Genomic DNA, 22,342 nt, shown 5'->3' with positions numbered 1-22,342 from the left:
TGATACATACCCAGTACAGACAAAGCAAATGATCAGATATTCTTAAATTGACTTCATTTAACAGCTTAATTAAGGTTCAAAAAAGATGATCAAATGATCTTTTAATCACAGATTTCTATTCAGCATGACAAATACTCCTTATAATGAGATTTTAAGGGAAATCTATTTTCTGAGAAAAGTACCAAAAATTGCAGGTAATAGTTCAGAGTATATTTTAGCTCAAATACCTTTTTGTTTCAAAATTGAGAGATAATATAGTCAAACACTTCTATACCTTAAATAAACACGGGAAATATATCACAATGTTCTAATATAATGATACATACCCAGCAAAGACCATACAATGAACAAATATCATTAAATTGACTTCATTTAACAGCTTAATTAAAGTTAAAAAAGATAAAATAATATTTCAACATCAGATTTTCATTCAACATGTGATTTTAAAGGAAATCTATTTTTTTGAGAAAAGTACCATAAATTGCACGGTATATTTTAGCAGAAAATTTTTTTTATTCAAAATTAAAAGATAACATATTGAAACACATCTATACTTCAAATAATTATGAAATATATATCAAAATGTTCTAATATACTGACACTTACCCAATAAGACCAAGCAAATGATCAGGTAATATTCTTAAATTGACTTTATTTAACAGCTTAATCACAATTCAAAATGACAATGAAAAGATACTTTAACCAAAGATTTGAATTCAGCATGAAAAATGCTCCTTACAATGAGAGTCTAAAGAAAACTATTTTTTTTTTTTTGGAAAAGTACCAAAAATTGCAGGTGATAGTTCAGGGTACATTCTGGCTAAAAAAAACTTTTTGTTTCAAAATTGTAAGATAACATATTCAAACACTTCTATACTTCTAATCATCATAAAAAATATATCATGAAGTTCTGAGATGCTGATATATACTCTGCAAAGATGATACAAATGATCAGATAATATTCTTAAATTGACTTAACTCAACAGTTTAATTAAGGTTCATAAGGTTCATAAAGAGTGGATTTGGCAGTGGATGGAACCATGAAAGCAGAAGTGAATCATAGGGTGGGGGAAGGGGCGAAAGTTCTGGGAGCGTTGAAAAATGTGTGGAAGTCGAGAACATTATCTTGAAAAGCAAAAATGGGTATGTTTGAAGGAATAGTGGTTCCATCAATGTTATATGGTTGCAAGGTATGGGTTATAGATAGAGTTAAGTGGAGAAGGGTGGATGTGCTGGAAATGAGATGTTTGAGGACAATAAGTGGTGCGAGGTGGTTTGATCGAGTAAGTAATGAAAGGGTAAGAGAGATGTGTGGTAATAAAAAGAGTGTGGTTGAGAGGGCAGAAGAGGGTGTTTTGAAATGGTTTGGTCACATGGAGAGAATGAGTGAGGAAAGAATGACAAAGAGGATATATGTGTCAGAGGTGGAGGGAACGAGGAGAAGTGGGAGACCAAATTGAAGGTGGAAAGATGAAGTGAAAAAGATTTTGAGTGATCGGGCCTAAACATGCTGGAGGGTAACAGGCATGCAAAGAATAGAGTGAATTGGAATGATGTAGTATACCGGGGTCGATGTGCTGTCAATGGATTGAACCAGGGCATGTGAAGCGTCTGGGGTAAACTATGGAAAGTTCTGTGGGGCCTGGATGTGGAAAGGAAGCTGTGGTTTCGGTGCATTATACATGACAGCTAGAGACTGAGTGTTAACGAATGTGACCTTTGTTGTCTTTTCCTAGCACTACCTCGTGCACATGCGGGGGGAGGGGGGTTTCCATTTCATGTGTGGCGGGGTGGCGACAGGAATGAATAAGGGCACACAGTATGAATTATGTACATGTGTATATATGTATATGTCTGTGTGTGTATATATATGTATACGTTGAGATGTATAGGTATGTATATGTGCGTGTGTGAACGTATGTATATACATGTGTATGTGGGTGGGTTGGGCCATTCTTGTGTGTTTCCTTGCACTACCTCGCTGATACAGGAGACAGCGACAAAGTAAAATAAAAAATAATAAAAGACAATCAAATGATATTTTAACCTCAGATTTGAACTCAGCAGGAATAAATACTCTTTATCATGAGATTTCAAAGTAAATTTATTTTTCTGAGAAAAGGACTAAAAATTGCAGATTATATTTTAGCTCAAAAAACTTTTTGTTTTAAAATAGAAAGATAGCATATTCAAACAATTCTATACTTCAAATAAGCATGGGAAATATACTGCGATGTTCTAATATACTGATACATACCCAGCAAAGACCAAGCAAATGAACAGATAATATCATTAAACTGACTTCATTTAACAGAGGTAAGAGAGAGGGCAAATGAGAGTTGGGGTGAGAGAGTATCATTAAATTTAGGGAGAATAAAAAGATGTTTTGGAAGGATGTAAATAAAGTTCATAAGAAAAGACAACAATTGGGAACATCGGTGAAGGGGGCTAATGGGGAGGTAATAACAAGAAGTGGTGAAGGGAAAAGGAGATGGAGTGAGTATTTTGAGGGTCTGTTGAATGGGGTTGATGAAAGAGTGGCAGATATAGGATGTTTTGGTTGAGGTGGTGTGCAAAGTGAAAGGGTCTGGGAGAATGGTTTGGTAAACAAAGAAGAGGTAGTGAAAGCTTTGTGGAAAATGAAAGCTGGCAAGGCGGCGGGTTTAGATGGTATTACAGTGGAATTTTTCAAAAAAGGAAGTGACTGTTGTTGACTGGTTGGTGAGGATATTCAATATATGGATGGTTTATGGTGAAGTGCCTGGGGACTGGCGGAATGCATGCAAAGTGCCATTGTACACAGGCAAAGGAGATAAAGGTGTGTTCAAATTAGAGGTGCACATTTGTTGAATATTCCTGAGAAATCACATGGGAGGGTATTGACTGAATGGGGTTGATGACAGAGTGGCAGTTATAGGATGTTTTGGTTGAGGTGGTGTGCAAAGTGAGATGGTCAGGTTATCAGGTTCAGCAAGGTTGAGGAACAAGTCAACTGGGAGGTAAGTTTGAATGGAGAAAAACTGGAGGAAGAAGTGTTTTAGATATCTGGGAGTGGATTTAGCAGTGGGAGCATTGAAGAATGTGTGGAAGGCAAGAACGTTATCTCAGAAAGCAAAAATGGGTATATTTGAAGGAATAGTGGTTCCAACAATGCTATATGGTTGCAAGACATGGGTTATAGATAGGGTTATGCAGAGGAGGGTGGATGTGTTGAAAATGAGATGTTTGAGGACAATTTGTGGTGTGAGGTGGTTTGATCGAGTAAGTAATGAAAGGGTAAGAGAGATGTGTGGTAATAAAAAGAGTGTGGTTGAGAGAGCAGAAGAGGGTGTATCGAAATGGTTTGGTCACATGGAGAGAATGAGTGAGGAAAGACTGACAAAGAGGATATATGTGTCAGAGGTGGAGGGAACGATGAGAAGTGGGAGACTAAATTGGAGGTGGAAGGATGAAGTGAAAAAGATTTTGAGCGATCGGTGCCTGAACATACAGGAGGGTGGAAGGTGTGCAAGGAATAGAGTGAATTGGAACGATGTGGTATATAGGGGTTGACATGCTGTCAATGGATTGAATGGGGGCATGTGAAGCATCTGAGGTAAACCATGGAAAGTTTTATGGGGGCTGGACGTGGAAAAGGAGCTGTGGTTTCTGTGCATTACACATGACAGCTAGAAACTGAATGTGAACAATTGTGGCCTCTGTTGTCTTTTCTTAGTGCTACTTCGCACGCGCACAAGGAGAGGGTGTGCCATGTGTGGTAGGGTGGCGATGGGAATAGATGAAGGCAGCAAGCATGGATATGTACATGTGTATATATGTATATGTCTGTGCATGGATATGTGAGTATAAGTTGAAATGTATAGGTATGTATATGTGCGTGTGAGGGTGTTTATGTATATACATGTGTATGTGGGTAGGTTGGGCTATTCTTTCGTCTGTTTCCTTGCGCTACCTCGCTAATGCGGGAGACAGTATTGCTACCCCTGCTTCAGCAAGGTAGCACCAGGAAAACAGACAAAAAAGGCCACATTCGTTCACACTCAGTCTCTAGCTGTCATGTGTAATGCACTGAAACCACAGCTTCCTATCCACATACAGGCCCCACAGACCCTTCTATGGTTTACCCCAGAAGTTTCACAAGCCATGGCTCAGTCCTAATTTATATGGGTTAAAATATATGAGGAACAGAAGGGTTTAGAATGCAAAGTTACAAACCCATACAAACAGGAAGTCAACTCTAAGGGTCTGGACATCCCAACCGTTTTGCCAGCTTATGAGGTTGAGGTGGAGAAACCCTTGTCCTGAAGAATTAATTCCAATAAATTGTGCTTTTCCATATGCACTTGATCCACCCTCTGTACAGAAAAATGGAGAAACAAATAACAGATAGATCCATAGGTATATTGAAAGGAACTATCTGTTTACTTCACCACACTGAACATAATTTCTTGATAGCTGCTATTGTTATGATAGGCTGTACTTGATCTATCCTGTGTACATGGAAAGTTAAAGACAACAGACATGTACAAGATGTTAGACCATTTTTAGACCATAAAATCATTGTTAGACCATAACAAACGTACTCACTTAAGAGCAGCACACACAAAGGCCTTGAAATGTGAATCATAGCTCCGTTTGAGAGGTGTGTGTGACGAAATTATGCTGCCAATCACTCCTAAAAGGCTTTGTTTGTTGGTAATTGCAGATCCACCAGTGATTTCTAAGTTGAAACTCTGAAAACAGATAGGAAAAACATAAGAAAATCATTAGGATCATATCTAGAAAATGAAATCAATATTTACAGAAAATTGGGTTACATGGAAAAGATGTTCAAAAAAGATGAAAACTGAACAGTTCCTGATTCTTAGCGGGCCCTAACCTTTCTATGCAATTATCTATTTATCTATTTTGCTTTGTCACTGTCTCCCGCGTTAGCGAGGTAGCGCAAGGAAACAGATGAAAGAATGGCCCAACCCACCCACATACACATGTATATACATACACGTCCACACACGCAAATATACATACCTATACATCTCAATGTATACATATATATACACACACAGACATATACATATATACACATGTGCATAATTCATAGTTGTTGTTTTTTTTTCTATACTTTGTCGCTGTCTCCCGCGTTTGCGAGGTAGCGCAAGGAAACAGACGAAAGAAATGGCCCAACCCCCCCCCATACACATGTATATACATACGTCCACACACGCAAATATACATACCTACACAGCTTTCCATGGTTTACCCCACACGCTTCACATGCCTTGATTCAATCCACTGACAGCACGTCAACCCCGGTATACCACATTGCTCCAATTCACTCTATTCCTTGCCCTCCTTTCACCCTCCTGCATGTTCAGGCCCCGATCACACAAAATCTTTTTCACTCCATCTTTCCACCTCCAATTTGGTCTCCCTCTTCTCCTCGTTCCCTCCACCTCCGACACATATATCCTCTTGGTCATTCTTTCCTCATTCATTCTCTCCATGTGCCCAAACCACTTCAAAACACCCTCTCTTGCTCTCTCAACCACGCTCTTTTTATTTCTACACATCTCTCTTACCCTTACGTTACTCACTCGATCAAACCACCTCACACCACACATTGTCCTCAAACATCTCATTTCCAGCACATCCATCCTCCTGCGCACAACTCTATCCATAGCCCACGCCTCGCAACCATACAACATTGTTAGAACCACTATTCCTTCAAACATACCCATTTTTGCTTTCCAAGATAATGTTCTCGACTTCCACACATTCTTCAAGGCCCCCAGAATTTTCGCCCCCTCCCCCACCCTATGATCCACTTCCGCTTCCATGGTTCCATCCGCTGACAGATCCACTCCCAGATATCTAAAACACTTCACTTCCTCCAGTTTTTCTCCATTCAAACTCACCTCCCAATTGACTTGACCCTCAACCCTACTGTACCTAATAACCTTGCTCTTATTCACATTTACTCTTAACTTTCTTCTTCCACACACTTTATCAAACTCAGTCACCAGCTTCTGCAGTTTCTCACATGAATCAGCCACCAGCGCTGTATCATCAGCGAACAACAACTGACTCACTTCCCAAGCTCTCTCATCCCCAACTGACTTCATACTTGCCCCTCTTTCCATCGCCACCTCGCCACACATGAAATAACAACACCCTCCCCCTGCATGTGTGCGAGGTAGTGCTAGGAAAAGACAACAAAGGCCACAGTCGTTCACACTCAGTCTCTAGCTGTCATGTATAATGCACTGAAACCACAGCTCCCTTTCCACGTCCAGGCCCCACAGAATTTTCCATGGTTTACCCCAGACGCTTCACATGCCCTGGTTCAATCCACTGACAGCATGGCGAGCCCGGTATACCACATCATTCCAATTCACTCTATTCCTTGCATGCCTTTTACCCTCCTGCATTTTCAGGCCCCGATCACTCAAAATCTTTTTCACTTCATCTTTCCACCTCCAATTTGGTCTCCCACTTCTCCTCGTTCCCTCCACCTCTGACACATATATCCTCTTGGTCAATCTTTCCTCACTCATTCTCTCTATGTGACCAAACCATTTCAAAACACCCTTTTCTGCTCTCTCAACCACACTCTTTTTATTACCACACATCTCTCTTACCCTTTCATTACTTACTTGATCAAACCACCTCACACCACATATTGTCCTCAAACATCTCATTTCCAGCACATCCACCCTCCTCCACACAACTCTATCTATAGCCCACGCCTCGCAACCATATAACATTGATGGAACCACTATTCCTTCAAACATACCCATTTTTGCTTTCGGAGATAATGTGCTCGACTACCACACATTCTTCAACACTCCCAGAACTTTCGCCCCCTCTGCCACCCTATGGTTCACTTCCGCTTCCATGGTTCCATCCGCTGCCAAATCCACTCCCAGATATCTAAAACACTTCACTTCCTCCAGTTTCTCTCCATTCAAACTTACCTCCCAATTGACTTGACCCTCAACCCTACTGTACCTAATAACCTTGCTCTTATTCATATTTACTCTCAGCTTCCTTCTTTTACACAGTTTACCAAACTCAGTCACCAGCTTCTGCAGTTTCTCACCCGAATCAGCCACCAGTGACGTATCATCAGCGAACAACAACTGACTCACTTCCCAAGCTCTCTCATCCACAGCAGACTACATACTTGCCCCTCTTTCCAAAACTCTTGCATTCACCTCCCTAACAACCCCACCCATAAACAAATTAAACAACCATGGAGACATCACACACCCCTGCCGCAAACCAACATTCACTGAGATCCAATCACTTTCCTCTCTTCCTACACGTACACATGCCTTACATCCTCGATAAAAACTTTTCACTGCTTCTAACAACTTGCCTCCCACACCATATATTCTTAATACCTTCCACAGAGCATCTCTATCAATTCTATCATATGCCTTCTCCAGATCCATAAATACTACATACAAATCCATTTGCTTTTCTAAGTATTTCTCACATACATTCTTCAAAGCAAACACCTGATCCACACATCCTCTACCATTTCTGAAACCACACTGCTCTTCCCCAATCTGAAGCTCTGCACATGCCTTCACCCTCTCAATCAATACCCTCCCATATAATTTCACAGGAATACTCAACAAACTTATACCATGAGTCATACATACATTAAATAACCTTACCAACCAGTCAATAATACAGTCACCCCCTTTTTTAATAAATTCCACTGCAATTCCATCCAAACCTGCTGCCTTGCTGGCTTTCAACTTCCGCAAAGCTTTTACTACCTTTTCCCTGTTTACCAAACCATTCTCCCTAACCCTCTCACTTTGCACACCACCTCGACCAAAACACCCTATATCTGCCACTCTATCATCAAACACATTCAACAAACCTTCAAAATACTTACTCCATCTCCTCACAGCACCACTACTTGTTATCACCTCCCCATTAGCCCCCTTCACTGAAGTTCCCATTTGTTCCATTGTCTTACGCACTTTATGTACCTCCTTCCAAAACATCTTTTTATTCTCCCTAAAATTTAATGCTACTCTCTCACCCCAACTCTCAATTGCCCTCTTTTTCACCTCTTGCACATTTCACTTGACCTACTGCCTCTTTCTTTTCTACATATCTCAGTCATTTGCATTATTTCCCTGCAAAAACCATCCAAATGCCTCTCTCTTCTCTTTCACTAATAATCTTACTTCTTCATCCCACCACTCACTACCCTTTCTAATCTGCCCACCTCCCACGCTTCTCATGCCACAAGCATCTTTTGTGCAAGCCATCACTGCTTCCCTAAATACATCCCATTCCTCCCCCACTCCCCTTACATCCTTTGTTCTCACCTATTTCCATTCTGTACTCAGTCTCTCCTGGTACTTCCTCACACACGTCTCCTTCCCAAGCTCACTCTCACCACTCTCTTCACCCAAACATTCTCTCTTCTTTTCTGAAAACCTCTACAAATCATCACCTTCGTCTCCACAAGATAATAATCAGACATCCCTCCAGTTGCACCTCTCAGCACATTAACATCCAAAAGTCTAACTTTCGCGCGCCTATCAATTAACACATAATCCAATAATGCTCTCTGGCCATCTCTCCTACTTACATACGTATACTTATGTATATCTCTCTTTTTAAACCAGGTATTCCCAATCACCAGTCCTTTTTCAGAACATAAATATACAAGCTCTTCACCATTTCCATTTACAACAATGAACACCCATATACACCAATTATTCCCTCAACTGCCACATTACTCACCTTCGCATTCAAATCACCCATCTCTATAACCCGGTCTAGTGCATCAAAACTACTAACACACTCACTCTGCTGCTCCCAAAACACTTGCCTCTCATGATCTTTCTTCTCATGCCCGGGTGTATATGCACCAGTAATCAACCATCTCTCTCCATCCACTTTCAGTTTTACCCATATCCATCTAGAGTTTACTTTCTTACACTCTATCACATACTCCCACCACTCCTGTTTCAGGAGTAGTGCTACTACTTCTCTTGCTCTTGTCCTCTCACTAACCCTTGACTTTACTCCCAAGATATTCCCAAACCACTCTTCCCCTTTACCCTTGAGCTTCATTTCATTCAGAGCCCAAAACCTCCAGGTTCCTTTCCTCAAACATACTACCTATCTCTCCTTTTTTCTCATCTTGGTTACATCCACACACATTTAGACCTCCAAATCTGAGCCTTCGAGGAGGATGAGCACTCCCCGCATGACTCCTTCTTCTGTTTCCCCTTTTAGAAAGTTAAAATACAAGGAGGGGAGGGTTTCCAGCCCTGCCCGCTCCCGTCCCCTTTAGACGCCTTCTACGACACGTATTATTTATATCATACTTGATTGCCGTTTCCTGCTATGAGGTAGTGCCAGAAAACAGACAAAGAATGGCCTCTCCACTCATATCCACAAAGGCTCGAAACCCTCCCCTCCTTGTATTTTAAGTTTCTAAAAGGGGAAACAGAAGAAGGAGTCATGCGGGGAGTGCTCATGCTCCTCGAAGACTTAGACTGGGGTGTCAAAATGTGTGTGATGCAACCAAGATGAGAAAAAAGGAGAGATAGGTAGTATGTTTGAGGAAAGGAACCTGGATGTTCTGGCTTTGAGTGAAATGAAGCTCAAGGGTAAAGGAGAAGAGTGGTTTGGGAATGTCTTGGGATTAAAGCCAGGGATTAGTGAGAGGTTGAGAGCAAGGGAAGGAGTAGCACTACTGAAACAGGAGTGGTGGGAGTATGCGATAGAGTGTAAGAAAGTAAATTCTAGTGCCACTGTACAAAGGCAAAGGGGATAAAGGTGAGTGCTCAAATTACAGAGGTATAAGTTTGTTGAGTATTCCTGGGAAATTATATGGGAGGGTATTGGTTGAGAGGGTGAAGGCATGTACAGAACATCAGATTGGGGAAGAGTAGTGTGGTTTCAAAAGTGGTAGAGGATGTGTGTATCAGGTGTTTACTTTGAAGGATGTATGTGAGAAATACTTAGAAAAGCAAATGGATTTGTATGTAGCATTTATGGATCTGGAGAAGGCATATGATAGAGTTGATAGAGATGCTCTGTGGAAGGTATTAAAAATATATGGTGTGAGAGGCAAGGAATGAATGCATTCCGCCAATCCTCAGGCACCTCACAATGAGTCATACATACATTAAATATCCTTATCAACCAGTCAATAACACAGTTACCCCCTTTTTTAATAAATTCCACTGCAATACCATCCAAACCTGTTGCCTTGCCAGCTTTCCTCTTCTGCAAAGCTTTTACTACCTCTTCTCTGTTTACCAAATCATTCTCCCTAACCCTCTCACTTCGCTCACCACCTCTTCAAAAACACCCTATATCTCCCACTCTATAATCTAACACATTCAACAAACCTTCAAAATACTCACTCCATCTCCTTCTCACATCACCACTAATTGTTATCACCACCCCATTAGCCCCCTTCACTGATGTTCCCATTTGTTTTCTAGTCTTACGCATTTTATTTACCTCCTTCCACAACATCTATTTATTCTCCTAAAATTCAATGATACTCTCTCACCCCAACTCTCATTTACCCTCTTTTTCACCTCTTGAACCTTTCTCTTGACCTCCCACCTCATTCTTTTATAAATCTCCTAGTCATTTGCACTATTTCCCTGCAAAACTCATCCAAAAGCCTCTCTCATCTCTTTCACTAATAATCTTACTTCTTCATCCCACCACTCACTACCCTTTCTAATCTGCCCACCTCCCACGCTTCTCATGCCACAAGCATCTTTTTGCACACTGCCATCCCTGCTTCCCTAAATACATCCCATTCTTTCCCCACTCCCCTTATGTCCTTTGCTCTCATCTTTTTCCATTCTGCACTCAGTCTCTCCTATACTTCCTCACACAAGTCTCCTTCCCAAGCTCACTTACTCTCACCACTCTCTTCACCCCAACATTCTCTCTTCTTATCTGAAAACCTCTACAAATCTTCACCTTCGCTTCCAGAAGATAATGATCAGACATCCCTCCAGCTGCACTTCTCAGCACATCAACATCCAAAAGTCTCTCTTTCGCGTGCCTATCAATTAACACGTAATCCAATAATGCTCTCTGGCCATCTCCCCTACTTACATATATATACTTATGTATATCTCGCTTTTTGAACCAGGTATTCCCAATCATCAGTCCTTTTTCAGCACACACATCTACATGCTCTTCACCATTTCCATTTACAACAATGAGCACCCCATGTACACCAATTATTCCCTCAACTGCCACATTACTCACCTTTGCATTCAAATCATCCATCACTATAACCCGGTCTCATGCATCAAAACTACTAACACACTCACTCTGCTGCTCCCAAAACACTTGCCTCTCATGATCTTTCTTCTCATGACCAGGTGCATATGCACCAATAATCATCCATCTCTCTCCATCCACTTTCAGTTTTACCCAGAGTTTACTTTCTTACACTGTATCACATACTCCCATAACTCCTGTTTCATGAGTAGTGCTACTACTTCCCTTGCTCTTGTCCTCTCACCAACCCCTGACTTTACACTCAAAACATTCCCAAACCACTCTTCCCCTTTACCCTTGAGCTTCGTTTCACTCAGAGCCAAAACATCCAGGTTCCTTTCCTCAAACATACTACCTATCTCTCCTTTTTCCTCATCTTGGTTACATCCACACACATTTAGACACCCCAATCTGAGCCTTCGAGGGGAAGATTGAGCACTCCCCATATGACTCCTTCTACTGCTTTAGACAGCTTTAGAAAGTTAAAATACAAGAAGGGGAGGGTCTCTAGGCCCCTGCTCCCATTTGAAAAGATATCTTGTCTGAACCTATCAGCCCCTTAGCTCGCAGAGACAAATGTTTCACTAACATACAAAACTGTAAGTTGGAAAACCTTCATAGCCAGTGATATACATATATTTTCTTTCAATATTACCATCAGTTCTTCAGCCAAGGTACTGTTTCTCATCAGATATAGAGATTTATCATTAATCTTTCACAAAATATACAGCTATCTAGCTTACCTGACTAAGCCTTCTGGCTGGTGTTCGGTTGTACTGGTCCCCTTTTTTGAGGTGGTAATATTTAAGGATGAGGTCCCAGGCATGCATCAGCTTGGTAGGTTTATGTGACTGCTGTGGAATACATGAGAGAAAGGGCACCAAGCTCTGGCTCTGTCCTACCTGTAACAATGAAAGGAAAGTATATAACAGTATCATTAGTAACCCCTTTATCACAATGCCCATTATATGTAAAATATACTTTGCATGCTACAATGCAGACTCCTAAAGCTAAAAGAGATGTTAGGAAAAATATGAGCTGACAATAGTGACACTGGTACACAGCTAATATGGAGCGAGAATTTAAAGATCATATGAGGATACACGTATATTTCACTCATCTTTCATCTGCTTTAGCTATGAGCCATTCTTCACTCAATTTCTTGTGGTATCTCTGAACACTTGACACTTTTTGAGCTCATGCAGTTTCCTTACTTCCTTCTCATGCATGCTCTTCCTTTTTCCTTAAATCCCCCACAAACTTTCACACTAACCTTCTCTCACATATCAGATACTCGACCTACTGCCTCCCTTAGCATGTTCAGATCCAACAATATCTCCTTTGTATGCAAATCAAGTAGCACATAATCCGATAAAGCCTGTTTACCCCTGCCCCTACTTTAAGGAGAATACTAATATGGCAATGCTCTCCAGCAGAATAATGAGAAGTATGATATCAAGAACCTTTCAAAGTAGAGAAAGAAAACTGATGCTGAATATGTTTGATATAATTTATTTATTTATCTATTTTGCTTTGTCGCTGTCTCCCACGTTTGCGAGGTAGCGCAAGGAAACAGACGAAAGAAATGGCCCAACCCACCCCCATGCACAATGTATACACACACACGTCCACACACGCAAATATACATACCAATACATCTCAATGTACACATATATATATATACATACACAGACACATACATATATACCCATGCACACAATTCACACTGTCTGCCCCCATTCACTCCCATCGCCACCTCGCCACACATGGAATACCTTCCCCCTCCCCCCTCATGTGTGCGAGGTAGCACTAGGAAAAGACAACAAAGGCCCCATTCGTTCACACTCAGTCTCTAGCTGCCACGCAATAATGCCCAAAACCACAGCTCCCTTTCCACATCCAGGCCCCACACAACTTTCCATGGTTTACCCCAGACGCTTCACATGCCCTGATTCAATCCACTGACAGCACGTCAACCCCGGTATACCACATCGATCCAATTCACTCTATTCCTTGCCCTCCTTTCACCCTCCTGCATGTTCAGGCCCCAATCACACAAAATCTTTTTCACTCCATCTTTCCACCTCTAATTTGGTCTCCCACTTCTCCTCGTTCCCTCCACCTCCGACACATATATCCTCTTGGTCAATCTTTCCTCACCCATTCTCTCCATGTGCCCAAACCATTTCAAAACACCCTCTTCTGCTCTCTCAACCACGCTCTTTTTATTTCCACACATCTCTCTTACCCTTACATTACTTACTCGATCAAACCACCTCACACCACACATTGTCCTCAAACATCTCATTTCCAGCACATCCACCCACCTGCGCACAACTCTATCCATAGCCCACGCCTCGCAACCATACAACATTGTTGGAACCACTATTCCTTCAAACATACCCATTTTTGCTTTCCGAGATAATGTTCTCCACTTCCACACATTCTTCAAGGCTCCTAGAATTTTTGCCCCCTCCCCCACCCTATGATTCACTTCCGCTTCCATGGTTCCATCCACTGCCAGATCCACTCCCAGATATTTAAAACATTTTACTTCCTCCAGTTTTTCTCCACAATGCTGTATCATGTTTGATATATATATATATATATATATATATATATATATATATATATATATATATATATATATATATATATATATATATTGTGTGAATAAATTGTACATTTCCTTTTCCATAGCCAGAGGTTGAACCATTATGTGACATTCATTTTTTTTCATTCATTTCAAGCTAAAAGTTTGTTTTCTAAATTGTTTCTTACATTTTTCATATGTATATATATGTATGTGTGTGTGTGTGTGTGTATGTGCATATGTGTGTGTGTGTGTGTGTGTGTGTATATGTATATATATATGTATATTATCCCTGGGGATAGGGGTGAAAGAATACTTCCCACGTATTCCTCGCGTGTCGTAGAAAGCGACTAGAGGGGACGGGAGCGGGGGGCCGGAAATCCTCCCCTCCTTGTATTAACTTTCTAAAATGGGAAACAGAAGAAGGAGTCACGCGGGGAGTGCTCATCCTCCTCGAAGGCTCAGAGTGGGGTGCCTAAATGTGTGTGGATGTAACCAAGATGTGAAAAAAGGAGAGATAGGTAGTATGTTTGAGGAAAGGAACCTGGATGTTTTGGCTCTGAGTGAAACGAAGCTCAAGGGTAAAGGGGAAGAGTGGTTTGGAAATGTCTGGGGAGTGAAGTCAGGGGTTAGTGAGAGGACAAGAGCAAGGGAAGGAGTAGCAATACTCCTGAAACAGGAGTTGTGGGAGTATGTGATAGAATGTAAGAAAGTAAATTCTCGATTAATATGGGTAAAATTGAAAGTTGATGGAGAGAGGTGGGTGATTATTGGTGCATATGCACCTGGGCATGAGAAGAAAGATCATGAGAGGCAAGTGTTTTGGGAGCAGCTAAATGAGTGTGTTAGCGGTTTTGATGCACGAGACCGGGTTATAGTGATGGGTGATTTGAATGCAAAGGTGAGTAATGTGGCAGTTGAGGGAATAATTGGTATGCATGGGGTGTTCAGTGTTGTAAATGGAAATGGTGAAGAGCTTGTAGATTTATGTGCTGAAAAAGGACTGATGATTGGGAATACCTGGTTTAAAAAGCGAGACATACATAAGTATACTTATGTAAGTAGGAGAGATGGCCAGAGAGCGTTATTGGATTACGTGTTAATTGACAGGCGTGCGAAAGAGAGACTTTTGGATGTTAATGTGCTGAGAGGTGCAACTGGAGGGATGTCTGATCATTATCTTGTGGAGGCTAAGGTGAAGATTAGTATGGGTTTTCAGAAAAGAGGAGTGAATGTTGGGGTGAAGAAGGTGGTGAGAGTAAGTGAGCTTGGGAAGGAGACCTGTGTGGGGAAGTACCAGGAGAGACTGTGTACAGAATGGAAAAAGGTGAGAACAATGGAAGTAAGGGGAGTGGGGGAGGAATGGGATGTATTTAGGGAATCAGTGATGGATTGCGCAAAAGATGCTTGTGGCATGAGAAGAGTGGGAGGTGGGCTGTTTAGAAAGGGTAGTGAGTGGTGGGATGAAGAAGTAAGAGTATTAGTGAAAGAGAAGAGAGAGGCATTTGGACGATTTTTGCAGGGAAAAAATGCAATTGAGTGGGAGAAGTATAAAAGAAAGAGACAGGAGGTCAAGAGAAAGGTGCAAGAGGTGAAAAAAAGGGCAAATGAGAGTTGGGGTGAGAGACTATCAGTAAATTTTAGGGAGAATAAAAAGATGTTCTGGAAGGAGGTAAATAGGGTGCGTAAGACAAGGGAGCAAATGGGAACTTCAGTGAAGGGCGTAAATGGGGAGGTGATAACAAGTAGCGGTGATGTGAGAAGGAGATGGAATGAGTATTTTGAAGGTTTGTTGAATGTGTCTGATGACAGAGTGGCAGATATAGGGTGTTTTGGTCGAGGTGGTGTGCAAAGTGAGAGGGTTAGGGAAAATGATTTGGTAAACAGAGAAGAGGTAGTAAAAGCTTTGCGGAAGATGAAAGCCGGCAAGGCAGCAGGTTTGGATGGTATTGCAGTGGAATTTATTAAGAAAGGGGGTGACTGTATTGTTGACTGGTTGGTAAGGTTATTTAATGTATGTATGACTCATGGTGAGGTGCCTGAGGATTGGCGGAATGCGTGCATAGTGCCATTGTACAAAGGCAAAGGGGATAAGAGTGAGTGCTCAAATTACAGAGGTATAAGTTTGTTGAGTATTCCTGGTAAATTATATGGGAGGGTATTGATTGAGAGGGTGAAGGCATGTACAGAGCATCAGATTGGGGAAGAGCAGTGCGGTTTCAGAAGTGGTAGAGGATGTGTGGATCAGGTGTTTGCTTTGAAGAATGTATGTGAGAAATACTTAGAAAAGCAAATGGATTTGTATGTAGCATTTATGGATCTGGAGAAGGCATATGATAGAGTTGATAGAGATGCTCTGTGGAAGGTATTAAGAATATATGGTGTGGGAGGCAAGTTGTTAGAAGCAGTGAAAAGTTTTTATCGAGGATGTAAGGCATGTGTACGTGTAGGAAGAGAGGAAAGTGATTGGTTCTCAGTGAATGTAGGTTTGCGCCAGGGGTGTGTGATGTCTCCATGGTTGTTTAATTTGTTTATGGATGGGGTTGTAAGGGAGGTAAATGCAAGAGTCCTGGAAAGAGGGGCAAGTATGAAGTCTGTTGGGGATGAGAGAGCTTGGGAAGTGAGTCAGTTGTTGTTCGCTGATGATACAGCGCTGGTGGCTGATTCATGTGAGAAACTGCAGAAGCTGGTGACTGAGTTTGGTAAAGTGTGTGGAAGAAGAAAGTTGAGAGTAAATGTGAACAAGAGCAAGGTTATTAGGTACAGTAGGGGTGAGGGTCAAGTCAATTGGGAGGTGAGTTTGAATGGAGAAAAACTGGAGGAAGTGAATTGTTTTAGATATCTGGGAGTGGATCTGTCAGCGGATGGAACCATGGAAGCGGAAGTGGATCATAGGGTGGGGGAGGGGGCGAAAATTTTGGGAGCCTTGAAGAATGTGTGGAAGTCGAGAACATTATCTCGGAAAGCAAAGATGGGTATGTTTGAGGGAATAGTGGTTCCAACAATGTTGTATGGTTGCGAGGCGTGGGCTATGGATAGAGATGTGCGCAGGAGGATGGATGTGCTGGAAATGAGATGTTTGAGGACAATGTGTGGTGTGAGGTGGTTTGATCGAGTAAGTAACGTAAGGGTGAGAGAGATGTGTGGAAATAAAAAGAGCGTGGTTGAGAGAGCAGAGGAGGGTGTTTTGAAATGGTTTGGGCACATGGAGAGAATGAGTGAGGAGAGATTGACCAAGAGGATATATGTGTCGGAGGTGGAGGGAACGAGGAGAAGAGGGAGACCAAATTGGAGGTGGAAAGATGGAGTGAAAAAGATTTTGTGTGATCGGGGCCTGAACATGCAGGAGGGTGAAAGGAGGGCAAGAAATAGAGTGAATTGGAGTCATGTGGTATACAGGGGTTGACGTGCTGTCAGTGGATTGAAGCAAGGCATGTGAAGCGTCTGGGGTAAACCATGGAAAGCTGTGTAGGTATGTATATTTGCGTGTGTGGACGTGTGTATGTACATGTGCATGGGGGGGGGGGGTTGGGCCATTTCTTTCGTCTGTTTCCTTGCGCTACCTCGCAAACGCGGGAGACAGCGACAAAGTATAAAAAAAAAAAAAAAAAAAAAATATATATATATATATATATATATATATATATATATATATATATATATATATATATATTTTTTTTTTGCTTTGTCGCTGTCTCCCGCGTTTGTGAGGTAGCGCAAGGAAACAGACGAAAGAAATGGCCCAACCCACCCCCATACACATGTATATACATACGTCCACACACACAAATATACATACCTACACAGCTTTCCATGGTTTACCCCAGACACTTCACATGCCCTGATTCAATCCACTGACAGCACGTCAACCCCAGTATACCACATCAATCCAATTCACTCTATTCCTTGCCCTCCTTTCACCCTCCTGCATTTTCAGGCCCCGATCACACAAAATCTTTTTCACTCCATCTTTCCACCTCCAATTTGGTCTCCCACTTCTCCTCGTTCCCTCCACCTCCGAGACATATATCCTCTTGGTCAATCTTTCCTCACTCATTCTCTCCATGTGCCCAAACCATTTCAAAACACCCTCTTCTGCTTTCTCAACCACGCTCTTTTTATTTCCACACATCTCTCTTACCCTTACATTACTTACTCGATCAAACCACCTTACACCACACATTGTCCTCAAACATCTCATTTCCAGCACATCCATCCTCCTGCGCACAACTCTATCCATAGCCCACGCCTCGCAACCATGCAACATTGCTGGAACCACTATTCCTTCAAACATACCCATTTTTGCTCTCCGAGATAATGTTCTCGACTTCCACACATTCTTCAAGGCTCCCAGGATTTTCGCCCCCTCCCCCACCCTATGATCCACTTCTGCCTCCATGGTTCCATACGCTGCCAGATCCACTCCCAGATATCTAAAACACTTTACTTCCTCCAGTTTTGCTCCATTCAAACTTACCTCCCAATTGACTTGAGCCTCAACCCTACTGTACCTAATAACCTTGCTCTTATTCACATTTACTCTTAACTTTCTTCTTTCACACACTTTACCAAACTCAGTCACCAGCTTCTGCAGTATCAGCCACCAGCGCTGTATCATCAGCGAACAACAACTGACTCACTTCCCAAGCTCTCTCATCCCCAACAGACTTCATACTTGCCCCTCTTTCCAAAACTCTTGCATTTACCTCCCTAACAACCCCATCCATAAACAAATTAAACAACCATGGAGACATCACACACCCCTGCCGCAAACCTACATTCACTGAGAACCAATCACTTTCCTCTCTTCCTACACATACACATGCCTTACATCCTCGATAAAAACTTTTCACTGCTTCTAACAACTTGCCTCCCACACCATATATTCTTAATACCTTCCACAGAGCATCTCTATCAACTCTATCATATGCCTTCTCCAGATCCATAAATGCTACATACAAATCCATTTGCTTTTCTAAGTATTTCTCACATACATTCTTCAAAGCAAACCTGATCCACACATCCTCTACCACTTCTGAAACCACACTGCTCTTCCCCAATCTGATCCTCTGTACATGCCTTCACCCTCTCAATCAATACCCTCCCATATAATTTACCAGGAATACTCAACAAACTTATACCTCTGTAATTTGAGCACTCACTCTTATCCCATTTGCCTTTGTACAATGGCACTATGCACGCATTCCGCCAATCCTCAGGCACCTCACCATGAGTCATACATACATTAAGTAACCTTACCAACCAGTCAATAATACAGTCACCCCCTTTCTTAATAAATTCCACTGCAATACCATCCAAACCTGCTGCCTTTCCGGCTTTCATCTTCCGCAAAGCTCTTACTACCTCTTCTCTGTTTACCAAATCATTTTCCCTAACCCTCTCACTTTGCACACCACCTCAACCAAAACACCCTATATCTGCCACTCTATCATCAAACACATTCAACAAACCTTCGAAATACTCACTCCATCTCCTTCTCATATCACCACTACTTGTTATCACCTCCCCATTAGCCCCCTTCACTGAAGTTCCCATTTGTTCCCTCGTCTTACGCACTTTATTTACCTCCTTCCAGAACATCTTTTTATTCTCCCTAAAATTTAATGATACTCTCTCACCCCAACTCTCATTTGCCCTCTTTTTCACCTCTTGCACCTTTCTCTTGACCCCCTGTCTCTTTCTTTTCTCATTTCTCGTCATTGGATGTCTCATAGAAATGATTACTGCTGATATACAACAACTACAGGATCAGCTGATCCTAAGAGGTGGGAAACGAAGACTTCCTCATTTTCTTACAATTTTTCCAGTTGTCCTTGTTATCTGTATGTGTTTATCCGTTCCCTTGTGTTGTACACCTTGGAAAGGCGGATGTGTATATATACGGCTCTGGGACCTCGGCAGAGGCGCCTCCTCTAATTGGATACAGTACAGTTATTGTGGGTCCACTCTGGCTTCTAGTGAAGGAAGGTAGCCACCACGACCCATTACACCACGATAGCAAAGCCACTGCCGGAGGGAGGAATCAACTGGCTGGCTGGCTTACTGGCTCTGAAAACCTGAGTGTCTGACATATACACCTTCATGCAAGTTCCATCTCGGGTGCCAGAATGCTTAAGCGTCGCGTCATGAGAAGAACCATCATAATGGAGTTGCACGGACTGTGATCCTTGCTGTGGTTACAAGAACGTTCTTCCGCCCACCAGTGATGCTACTACGTTTGTGAATCAAGAACCATTGCAACACAAACCTCGCCAGGTAGAGTGACCCGCAGTGTATCGAGACAGACTTCCCCAGAACTTTTTTAAAGGGGAAGTAAATGCTTATAGTTATGTTACTGGAGTGATAGTTTTCATACAAGGTGCTTTGACAAGAAAATAGTGAAATTGGAGAAAATGTAGCTTAGACATTGAAGCTTATTGATACAGTGGTTAAATTGATGAGAACTGCTATTGACGTTTGTGTAAATAAATTATACATTTCCCTTTTCCATAGCCAGAGGTTGAACCATTATGTGACATTCATTTTTTCATTTCATTTCAAGCTAGAAGTTTCAGTTTTCTAAATTGTTTCTTACATTTTTCATATGTATATATATGTATATGTGTGTGTGTGTGTGTGTATATGTGCGTATGTATGTGTATGTGTATATATATATATATATATATATATATATATATATATATATATATATATATATATATATATATATATATATTTTTTTTTTATACTTTGTCGGTCTCCCGCGTTTGCGAGGTAGCGCAAGGAAACAGACGAAAGAAATGGCCCACCCCCCCATACACATGTATATACATACGTCCACACACGCAAATATACATACCTACACAGCTTTCCATGGTTTACCCCAGACGCTTCACATGCCTTGATTCAATCCACTGACAGCACGTTAACCCCGGTATACCACATCGCTCCAATTCACTCTATTCCTTGCCCTCCTTTCACCCTCCTGCATGTTCAGGCCCCGATCACACAAAATCTTTTTCACTCCATCTTTCCACCTCCAATTTGGTCTCCCTCTTCTCCTCGTTCCCTCCACCTCCAACACATATATCCTCTTGGTCAATCTTTCCTCACTCATCCTCTCCATGTGCCCAAACCACTTCAAAACACCCTCTTCTGCTCTCTCAACCACACTCTTTTTATTTCCACACATCTCTCTTACCCTTACGTTACTCACTCGATCAAACCACCTCACACCACACATTGTCCTCAAACATCTCATTTCCAGCACATCCATCCTCCTGCGCACAACTCTATCCATAGCCCACGCCTCGCAACCATACAACATTGTTGGAACCACTATTCCTTCAAACATACCCATTTTTGCTTTCCGAGATAATGTTCTCGGCTTCCACACATTCTTCAAGGCCCCCAGAATTTTCGCCCCCTCCCCCACCCTATGATCCACTTCCGCTTCCATGGTTCCATCCGCTGCCAGATCCACTCCCAGATATCTAAAACACTTCACTTCCTCCAGTTTTTCTCCATTCAAACTCACCTCCCAATTGACTTGACCCTCAACCCTACTGTACCTAATAACCTTGCTCTTATTCACATTTACTCTTAACTTTCTTCTTCCACACACTTTACCAAACTCAGTCACCAGCTTCTGCAGTTTCTCACATGAATCAGCCACCAGCGCTGTATCATCAGCGAACAACAACTGACACTTCCCAAGCTCTCTCATCCCCAACAGACTTCATACTTGCCCCTCTTTCCAAAACTCTTGCATTTACCTCCCTAACAACCCCATCCATAAACAAATTAAACAGCCATGGAGACATCACACACCCCTGCCGCAAACCTACATTCACTGAGAACCAATCACTTTCCTCTCTTCCTACACGTACACATGCCTTACATCCTCGATAAAAACTATTCACTGCTTCTAACAACTTGCCTCCCACACCATATATTCTTAATACCTTCCACAGAGCATCTCTATCAACTCTATCATATGCCTTCTCCAGATCCATAAATGCTACATACAAATCCATTTGCTTTTCTAAGTATTTCTCACATACATTCTTCAAAGCAAACACCTGATCCACACATCCTCTACCACTTCTGAAACCACACTGCTCTTCCCCAATCTGATTCTCTGTACATGCCTTCACCCTCTCAATCAACACCCTCCCATATAATTTACCAGGAATACTCAACAAACTTATACCTCTGTAATTTGAGCACTCACTCTTATCCCCTTTGCCTTTGTACAATGGCACTATGCACGCATTCCGCCAATCCTCAGGCACCTCACCATGAGTCATACATACATTTAAATAACCTTACCAACCAGTCAACAATACAGTCACCCCCTTTTTTAATAAATTCCACTGCAATACCATCCAAACCTGCTGCCTTGCCGGCTTTCATCTTCCGCAAAGCTTTCACTACCTCTTCTCTGTTTACCAA

The 22,342-nt window shown here is 41.9% G+C and overlaps 1 protein-coding gene across 3 annotated transcripts in view; it reads right to left on the bottom strand.

The window, feature by feature from the left end:
* Positions 1-22,342, bottom strand: part of LOC139749639 (RUN domain-containing protein 1-like) — a 250,604-nt gene that overhangs the window by 14,406 nt on the left and 213,856 nt on the right. For 2 of the 3 annotated variants that reach the window (XM_071663796.1, XM_071663798.1), the window contains exons 11-12: positions 12,039-12,197; positions 4,588-4,733 (exon numbers count right to left, since the gene is read on the bottom strand). In XM_071663796.1, the coding sequence (XP_071519897.1) occupies positions 4,588-4,733; positions 12,039-12,197 (305 nt within the window). Of the gene's footprint in view, positions 1-4,163; positions 4,356-4,587; positions 4,734-12,038; positions 12,198-22,342 lie in introns of those variants that run through there. The other variant, XM_071663799.1, reaches the window with a different exon arrangement.

The sequence above is a fragment of the Panulirus ornatus genome, chromosome 7, assembly GCF_036320965.1.
Source record: "Panulirus ornatus isolate Po-2019 chromosome 7, ASM3632096v1, whole genome shotgun sequence".
In the NCBI taxonomy this organism is placed as follows: domain Eukaryota; kingdom Metazoa; phylum Arthropoda; class Malacostraca; order Decapoda; family Palinuridae; genus Panulirus; species Panulirus ornatus.
The sequence above is the reverse complement of the archived record's forward strand: the minus strand, read 5'-3'. Positions and strand labels throughout refer to the sequence as shown.